Genomic DNA, 9297 nt, shown 5'->3' with positions numbered 1-9297 from the left:
GGGCCCGAGCCGTCCGCGTCCCCGGGAGAGCTGCAGCGGGGGGATGCCGCGAGCAAGAGGAAGAGATGAAGGCCGCAGGGGTCCCCCCGCCGGACGCCCCGTCTCACCTTCTTTTACCTCAGGAGCCAGGGGGCAGGCAGCAATACTTCGGCCACAACCTGGGGGTCCGCAGGGGCCGGCCAGGGCCAGGCCGCCGAGAGGGTGGGCTTGAGCAGGGTCTGGGTTAGCCACGGCCCCGGCCGTGGCAGGGCTGTGGTCCTTCCCGTGCATATACATAATATATATATATGCATATATATAGAGAGAGACAGACATATATATTTATTTTTTTTACTGAGAGCTTATGATTTCCAGAAAGTGCTAAAGTTGGGGTGTGGGGGTTGCAGGCTGGCGCCCAGACAGGACTTTTGCCCAATGCTTAGGACCCCAGCCAAACCTACCCTGAGGCAGATGGTCCTGCTGGTGTGTTTGTGTTGGGGAATTTTGGTCTCTCCCCTGGGTTGGGAGTAGCTTGGGAGATGCTCTCAGGGCTCTGAAGTTCCCATGGCATGGGAGACGGCCCGGAAGAAGAGGTGAAATTCAGGGTGCATTTTTTTCCTTTAAAGAAGAGACGCCGCTAAGATCCTCCCCCCAATAGGTTATTGGGGTGTCTGTCCTGTTTCTGACTGTCTAGTTGTTGTGAACAGTCTTCTGTAGAGCACACTCTTAGTCAACCAGTTAGACGTCTTTCTTTAGGAAAATCAGGGGTGAATAGTTGTAATTTCTTAGGATAGGGGTGGGGGTGGAGGGCAGCTCCAAGGCTGGGCAGGGGGCTCAGCCAGTGGGTACTTCCAGGGATGTGGGTCTGCCATGGCTTTGCCCCCAGGAAGGCCGAGGGCAGGTGTGGAGGCTGCAGGAGAGAGGAAGGGGAAAGGGCCTTGAGGTGCTTGGAGGTCAAGAGCACCTGCCTGATCTGCTGGTCGGGATGCCCCCTGGGCTCAGACAGTCAGTGGCAGTTACTCAACTACCTTTTACCCTCCAGGCAGGCCCGGGGCATGGTTATTCTGAGAGGTCCTGCTGCCCGCTGACCCCCTGAGCAGCTCTGCCCCCCTCCCGTGGAGCAGACCTGGTAGGACTCTCAGCAGGGGTGGGGGCACCTGCCTAATCTTGGGACCAGCCCCGCTCCCCTGTCCCCGCCGCTTTCCTAGGCTGCAGATCAGGTTTCACATAGCAGTGCTTCCCAAATGGGTTCACAGATGGGAATTTTTTTTTTATTTGAATAGTTATGCATTTATTTCAGTATTTATTAGGAAATAAACAGTAACTGGACCCACGATTTCCCAGACCTTGCTTAGGTCAAGGGTAAGTTCTCAAAAGTGAGTGGATTTAAGGTGACTTTGAAGAAGAAGATTGGGAACGTGGTGGAGGAGGTGGTCTGCAGGCAGGCAGAGTCCTGGGTGGGGAACACGCTGCAAGTTTGGGAGACACTACACTTCAGCAATAACCAGGCCCTTCGCCTTCGCGGGATCTCCTCACATGGTGTCAGCTGGGCCCTGCTGGGGGGGCCTTGTTCCCAAACCCTGACCTGAAAGAACTTGCCTTCGGGCTGGGCTAACAAGTGGTGCTGGGTGCTTGGCTGCTTGGATGGGCTCCGGGTGTCTCCTGGGCGCTTGGGGCCTGACGCTGCAGCAAAGGGAGGAGGTAACGGGTGGCTCACATTTTGTTGTCTGTAAAGCGTTTCCCTTAGGAGATGGTGTGAGGGGTGGAGCGGGTGGGCAGGCCCATTTCCCATATGAGGAAACTGAGTTGAAGTGGCCAGCTCAGGCTCCCTGAGTGCTGTGGCAGCAAAGAGTCTGGAGTTCTGCAGGGGGCCAGAACCAAAGTGTGTGGACTGTGAAAAATTTCACCCAGTGGTCAAAAGGGGTGGATTCTGAAGCCAGACCCCGGCCCCGGGTCTCTGCCAGTGGTCGGTCCTGTGTTAGCCCTGGAGCTTCCCTCTCCTCACCCAGAAGTGTGGATGCTGGGCCACCGTGAGGATGCCAAGGTCATGCCCAAGCAAGGAACCCCCTCCTAGGATGGCGGCCTGCGGGCTGAGGGGTCGTCTGGGCCCTCCCGCTCATGCACCTGCTCCTGGCAGGTTCTTCTGCTCCAGGGGCCTTGTGCTGATTGTTTTGTGATGGGGTGCTCCTCCAGGGCGGAAGCGGTCACAGGCAGCTCTGCCTCACCCTCCCTCCCAGCGGCTGGAGGGGAGACTGCGTGCGTGTCAGTGCGCATGTCTGCATGTTCCTGGACGCATGTGTGCTGGAACCTGGAAGAGGGACATGGGACCTGGAAAGACCGAGGGGAGGACAGATTGGGGTTTGGGGGTTGGCATCTGATGCTGGTCAGCAGGATCCACTTTCTGGGCCCAGGTGTCATCTTTAATCTGCACGGTGGCCCTGAGTGGCGTGCACTGCTGTCCCACGCACAGACCAGGAGATTGACTTTTTTAGTGTTGCCACGTTAAAAGTGGCTGGGCATGGCACACATCCTCGTGTGTCTGACACGAAGCCATCCCTTTATCCTGAACCTCGTGGGCCCAGAACGAGCAGACATGCGGGGAGGGTGGTCTGAGCAAAGCAGGGTGTGTCTAGAGGTGGGACTGGCTGGTGGGTCTAGAGAGAAGCTTGCGGGGGTGGGGGGAGGTGGTGGAGGGGTGGACCATGGGAGATGGCGTTCATTCCTGGAGGGCTCCGCATGCTATTCCTAGGCAGTTGGCTTTGTTCCTGGGAGCTCCTTTGTCCAGGAGTTAGGGGATTATCCATGATTGCCTGGCCAGGACAAGCCAAAATGGTTAAGGGTTGGGTGAATGGTCCCTCTGCTCTCCTGTTCATCACAAAAGCACAAACCTACCCTAAGTCACACAGCTCTGGCCCCGGGGAGAGTGGAGAACTTGGTGCCGGGCACCCCAGGCCGTCTGCTTGCAGGGCCCTGTGGACTGGTGACTGGTAGGCACCTTGGCATCCGCACAGATGGACTCAAGACCTGATGGGGCCATGGCCTACGCTGGCCAAACCCTCTCCCTGTCCTCTGCCTGGCCACCTTTGCACCTGGCAGCCCCCTAACGGATGAAGCGTGCACAGTATCAGCCCGTTGGCCTGTCTTCCCGCCAGTTCCTTCCCCTAGAGCCTTCTGTTTCCAGGGCCACCTTTGGCCCTCTTTGCTGCGCTGTGTAAGGGCTTGGGGTCTTAGAAGCCGCTCTTTAGCCCAGATACACATACTTTTTTTTTGTTTTTGTGCAATAATCAGTGTTCCTGGTGGAGCCTCAGCTTAGCTGGGGCCTGGGGAGGAGGCAGAGGCCGCCTCCTCCAGGAAGCCCTCAGCCCGGCCCTGCCGCTGTGACTGTCCCACTCCCAGTTGCTGTACAGTTTCTACGGTGTGAATGAACTTCCCTCCTAGTTGCTGACGGCACTGGTGCCTGCTGGCCCAGACGGCCCGGGCATAGACAAACCAAGTGGCAGCGGCCACCATGTTGTTTTGAATAAAAACCCAGAAGCCTATTTCAGAAAATTTCTGTCTGTTCTGTTTTCTTTCTGTAGCAGGGTTGGTGTGGAGCCGGGGAGTTTCCAGGGGTGGGGTAGTGATGGGTTCTCCATCACGCTCAAATGTGGGGCTAGGGTGTCTGGGACCTAGAAAAATACCCATGTAAAAGTCCGCCCATGGCTGGGGTCTGCTGGCCAGGAGGAGGTGGAGCCTGGCTCCCATGCTCTGATTTTGTAGCTAAGATGCTGCGCCTATATGAGGTAATAATTTACTCACCTTCAGCACTGCTGACTGAATTCATATTCTCATCTTAAGACACTCTTGGCTGCAAAGGACAAAAACCCAATTCAAATGAGCTTAAGAATAAAAGGAAGAGCCAGAGAGAGAAAAGGAAAAGAGAGAGGAAACAAACAAAAAATAGGAAGAAAACAACTTAGTGGTTCAAGTAGCTAAAAAGCCCAGAGATGGTGTCGGCTTCAGGTACAGTTGGATCAAGGGCTCTAACTATGTTAATAGGACACAGCTTCTCTTCACCTCTTGGATCAGCTTTCTTCTATGTTTGCTCCCCTCCTCCCCTAGTGGTCACCTGCTGTAGCCCAGGCGTAGGGCCTGTCTACCCATCCCCAGATGAATGAGAACTTCCCTTCCTGACAGTCTGGCAAAGCCCATGGAATCTCATCAGCTGACTTGGATATGTGCAGTGGAGATGCTATTCTCTGACTGGCCAAGCCTGAACTCTGGGATGGAGGGGTGGAGGTGACCCACCTGCCTAGGAGCAGGAAAGGGACAGACTGCTGTGTTCTTGCCGGGAGGAGGGGACACGCCAGGCCTGGGGTGTGGTCCCTGGGAAGGGCAACTATCACAGCTGTCCTCCAAGATGAAGCAAGAGGCCCAGAGAAGTCCAGAGACTGGACATCCACAGGCTGTGAGAGCAGAACAGCCAAGCTGGTGGCAAGAGGGGCTGCGTGTCCCCACCAGCCTCATCTGGGCCTCTTGTCCCCCGCATGTATCCTTTCTTTCTCTGCGGGCATGAGCCGGGCAGGGACGTGGGGGCCTCGAGTATGACCTCCAGGGCAGCACCTCCATCCTTGAGGCCCCGCCCACTCTGAAGAATGGGGTGAGCTAAGGTTACCTTTTGTTCTCTTGCCCCCGTGTCCCCGTGTTTGCTTTGTGATCTGTTCCTGGTGGCCGCTGCCGCTCTTGGAGACAACAGTGAAACTGCTGCCAGCATCCAGGTTCCTCCAAGGGAGCCGGACATGGTGCTCCAGGCTGACTGCCAACCTGCTCAGAGTACTGGGCTCTCCCTGCTCTGGGTGTCTGTGGGGGCGCGGGGAGCTCCTTAAAGACCTTTCTACCTCGCATCTACCTCTCTGCAGAGAAAGCAGTGGGTGCAGGGAGCGAGGGCAAACCTGAGGCATATGCACATGTGCAGCAGGTGTACCTGAGTGCAGGTCCCCACGCCTGCTGCGGTTCCTGCACCTGTGAGAGCAGGCCTGGCCCCGGCCCCTGATTGCCCGCCATCATCCCGAGAGGGATGCTACCCCCATGTCCAGCCAGTCTGAACCCTGGGGGCCCCAGCCAGCTGGCTGCCCCTCCTGAGCCTCCTCCCTCACCTGTGAGGCCTGGGTTAGCTACCCAGCTGTGGCTCTCGGGCTGAGAGGTCCCCAGGGAGCTCTGGCTCCTGGAAAGACCCCTGGTTCCAGCCCCTTCTCTCCCAACTCCTTGAGACAGAGCTACTGGATCCCTACAGCTGGCCCCTCAGACCCCATGTATCCCAAACCCCAAGATGGCCTTCCCCAATCACCCAGCCCCTCCTGAAAACCAGGATGCTGGCCTCGACTCCTCCCTCCACCTCTGCCACCATCGACCCAAGCCTGCCCTTGCACCTGCTGTGAGCCCCTGCAGATCATCCTGTCCCGTTCTCTCCGCTCTGCTGCCTGTTAAGGCCTCGTCACCTGGAGTGACCCTGCATGGTCATAGACCTCCCAGAGCCTGCCCCAGCTCCTCCCAGCAGCCAGCCCCAGGCTCCCCCCAGACCCAGTGGCCATCCTTCAGGGCTCTGGGCTGCCAGTGAGGTGAAGCTGCCTCGTTTCCTGCAGCTCCCCTTCCCGTCTCTGCTCCTGCAGTCTCTGTCCCCACCCTGCCACTGCCTCCTTGTCCCCAGGGCCCTTGCAGCCAGGTCTGTTCTCCGCGGTTCTTTCTCAGGCCTTTCCCTCTGGGGGCCACCCATGCACTGCGCACCCCACACCGAGACGCCCAGCCCAGGCCCCTCTCTGGCCGTCACCTTGCCCGGCTGCCTGCCAGAGGGAGGGCCCAGATCCGGGGTGAGAGAGGCAGGTGTGCAAGGCCCCCCGAATGACAGACCTCAGCTGACAGACTCGACGCCCCAGGCAGGCTCTGGCTTCATTCCCTCTGCTAACATGTGTGAGGATGATAAGGTGACTGATGGCCGCTAGTGGGTCCCGGGCCAGCTGGATGCCGGGGCCGCAGAGAAGATCCCAGTGCGGCCCTGCCCAGGGCTCCTCCCACATGGGCCCCAGCCACTGCGCTCGGGCCCTGCTGCAGGGTGACCAGTGTTGGGGAACGTGGGCTCGTGGCGGTAGCTGCCTTGGCTGAGTGGACACCCGGTTTATGCTTTCTGTCCTCACTCTGTCTAAACATGGCCTTGGCCATGACCACCTGAGCCTGTCCTCGGTGTCCTGCAGGACGAGGCCCACCTTCCCGTGCCTCACCTGTTCCCTTTCTCTCCTTTCCCTGCCAAAGTCTTACTTAACCACTTTGGTCTCATCTCAAATGTCGCTTCTTCCAGGAAGCTTCCCGAGCTGCTCTGTGGCCTTGTCTGCTGCCTGACTGAGTCCCAGCCCAAAGACAGTGATGACGGTCCCTCCTCCCAGAGCTTGGTGCCAGGCGGGGCCTCAGCAAATGTCAGCACACGCCTGTGCTTTGGAAGCAGTAGAGATCTTGAAGACCAGCTAAACCCATCTCTCATTTCTCAACCAGAGGAAACTGAGGCCCAGAGAGACAGAATAGTGTACTCTGGGTCACACAGGAAGGCAGTGCCAGGGGTGACTGTCACCTGCACGGCCACAGCCCCCTCCCCAGCTGCTGTGGGTCCCCGGGGAGCAGGGCTCTGCTTTATTTTCCTCTCCCTTACCCTTTAATGATGGGATTGAAAGCAAGTTGCTGCCAAGGAGAGAGATTGACTTTAAAGAAACAACCCAAGAACACTTTAAGAGAATGAAAAACTTGAGCCATCAGCACTTTTTATTTAGACGTGAATTCATGAATTTTAACCAAGTAGGCACTGGCAGGTTAGGTATCAATATGTGTGCAATTATGCAAAACCACTATTATGGCTGTAATGAAAATTCGATTCTGACGAGGCTGTGGCGTGCGGCGGGGAGGCGTCCTCTGGATTCCAGCGCTGTGACCTCAGATTGCTGTTGCCATGGTGATGTGGCTGCCTTGGGACTGTGTGGACAGGAGGCTGGTCCTGTGGGGAAAGGCGGCCGGGCAAGGCCGTCCTGGGCTGGGCTGGTTCAGACCTGCAGACCCCATATCTGGGCCAGGCCAGGGGCAGCTCTGTTCTCCTGGACAGAGGCAGCCCCGATCACCAGTGGGAGGCGGTGGACTGGGCACAAACAGCAAACCCAAAGTGCCCCCAGGCCACCCACATCCTCTGGTTCTTCTCTTTGACTGCCCCTCCAGGCAGGCATCCTTTCCATCTTTCCAAAGATATTTGTTGAGCACGTACTATGTGCTAGGCCTATGCCAGGTGCTAGGATGTAGTGACAGGTCCCTGAACTCAGGAGCCTGCATCTCGGAGTGGGGGACATTTAATAAGGAGCAGACACGTGAGCAAGGTCATGTCAGAGCCTGCCAGTGCCAGGAAGGCTATGGAGCAGGTGCTGTGTGTCACAGGGAGTGACCAGGGCAGGGGAGGGCCCTTCCATCAGCGTGGGCAAGGACGACCCCCTGGGAAGCCAGTCGTTTGAGCCAAGACTAGAAGGAGGAGAGCAAGACAGCCATGCAAACGTACAGCGACCTTCAAAGACAGTAGGGTGGCTGGGTCAAATAAGACACACAGGTAAATGTGAATTTCACAGTTAAATTTTATTTTATTATTTTTTAATTTTTTGAGAGACAGAGAGAGACAGCGTGAGCAGGGGAGGGTCAGAGAGAGAGGGAGATACAGAATCTGAAGCAGGCTCCAGGCTCTGAGCTAGCTGTCAGCACAGAGTCTGACCCGGGGCTCAAACCCACGAACCATGAGATCATGACCTGAGCCAAAGCCGAACGCTTAACCGACTGAGCCACCCAGGGGCCCCACATTTAAATTTTAAACTGCAAATGATTGTCTAGTGAAAGTGTGCAGTACTGGGAACATTCTTACACTAAAAAAAAATAATCTATTGTTTATCTGATATGCAAATTTTTATTTGCTAAATCTGGCAAGGAAGGGGTGACCGGGGCCACGGGTGGTAGAGGTGGGCTGCACTCTGCCCATATGCCTGCCCTGGTCGCCCTGGCAGGCTGTTCATGGTCTCCCTGTCAGTTTTTTTTTAGAACCCTTCTTTTTTTATTTTTAAATGTTAATTTCTTTATTTTGAGAGAGACAGAGAGAGAGAGAGAGAGAGAGAGAGAGAGAGAGAGAGAGCAGGGAGGGGCAGAGAGAGAGAGAGAAAGAATCCCAAGCAGGGTCTGTGCTCACAGCACAGTGATGTGGGGCTCAGTCTCACGAATGGTGAGATCATGACCTCAGCCAAGATCAAGGGCAACCACTTAACCAACTGAGCCACCCAGGCACCCCTCCCTGCCAGGTTTGATCCTATGTCCCTTCTGACCCTGAGCCGGGATGCCCTCTGATCCCGTCTCTGCCTGCCCCACCGGCTCAAGGCCCCTAGGTGCTCAGGTCTTTACCCACCACCAGCCCGGTTTTTCACTGGGGCTGCCTCACTCCTGCCTCCCTCACCAGGCGCCTGGATCCTCAGCCTGCCAGCCTCGACGTGGGCACTGCCACCTCAGAAAACCTCCTGTGACTCCAGGCTGTCCCCACCCTCTGCTCATTCTCACTCAGCAACTCACGTTTTTTTTAATTAGCCATGGATATTTTTGTGTTGTGGTGACATACATATAAAATTCACCATTGTAACCACTTTTCAGTTTCCACTTAAGTGGCATAACCACTCATGATGTTGTGGGACTGTCACCACCATCCGTTTCCAAAAGTTTTCGTTTTCCCAAACTGAAACCGCCCCCGTGAAACAGCAACTCCCCGCCCCTCCCCCACCCTCGGTCCCATTTTGTCTCCATGAACTCAGTGCCTCCAGGGACCTCATGTAAATGAAATCATATGGGGCTCATCCTTTTTAAAAAAATCTTTAACGTTTATTTTTAAGAGAGAGAGAGAGAGAGAGAGAGAGAGAGAGAGCACAAGTCAGGGAAGGGCAGAGGAGGCGGAGGATCCGAAGCAGGCTCCAGGCTCTGAGCTGTCCGCATAGAGCCCGATGCAGGGCTCCAGCCTATGAACTGCGAGCTCATGACCTGAGCTGAAGTCAGGTGTTCAACTAACTGAGCCACCCAGGTGTCCCCGGGGTTTGTCGTTTTGTGACCAACTTACTTGACTGAACACAATGTCTTCAAGGTTCATCCACACTGGCAGAGTGTCAGAATTTCCCTCCGTTTTACTGTGTAATGATACTCTGCTGTGTGGACGGACCACATTTTGTTTCTATGTTGAGGGACCCGTGGGTGGTTACTGCCTTGGGCTGCCAGGGGTCAGGCTGAGCATGGGTG

General features: G+C 56.2%; 1 protein-coding gene across 1 annotated transcript in view; it reads left to right on the top strand.

Annotated features, from left to right (window-relative positions):
* Positions 1–8540, top strand: part of CACNA1I (calcium voltage-gated channel subunit alpha1 I) — a 123231-nt gene extending 114691 nt beyond the window's left edge. The window contains exon 39 of the mRNA XM_029955409.1: positions 8477–8540. Within this exon, the coding sequence (XP_029811269.1) occupies positions 8477–8540 (64 nt within the window). The remainder of the gene's footprint in view (positions 1–8476) is intronic.
* Positions 8541–9297: the final 757 nt, after the last annotated feature.

The sequence above is a fragment of the Suricata suricatta genome, chromosome 10 (assembly GCF_006229205.1).
Source record: "Suricata suricatta isolate VVHF042 chromosome 10, meerkat_22Aug2017_6uvM2_HiC, whole genome shotgun sequence".
Lineage (NCBI taxonomy): Eukaryota > Metazoa > Chordata > Mammalia > Carnivora > Herpestidae > Suricata > Suricata suricatta.
Note: the sequence above shows the minus strand (reverse complement) of the source record. Positions and strands in the feature narration are given on the sequence as shown.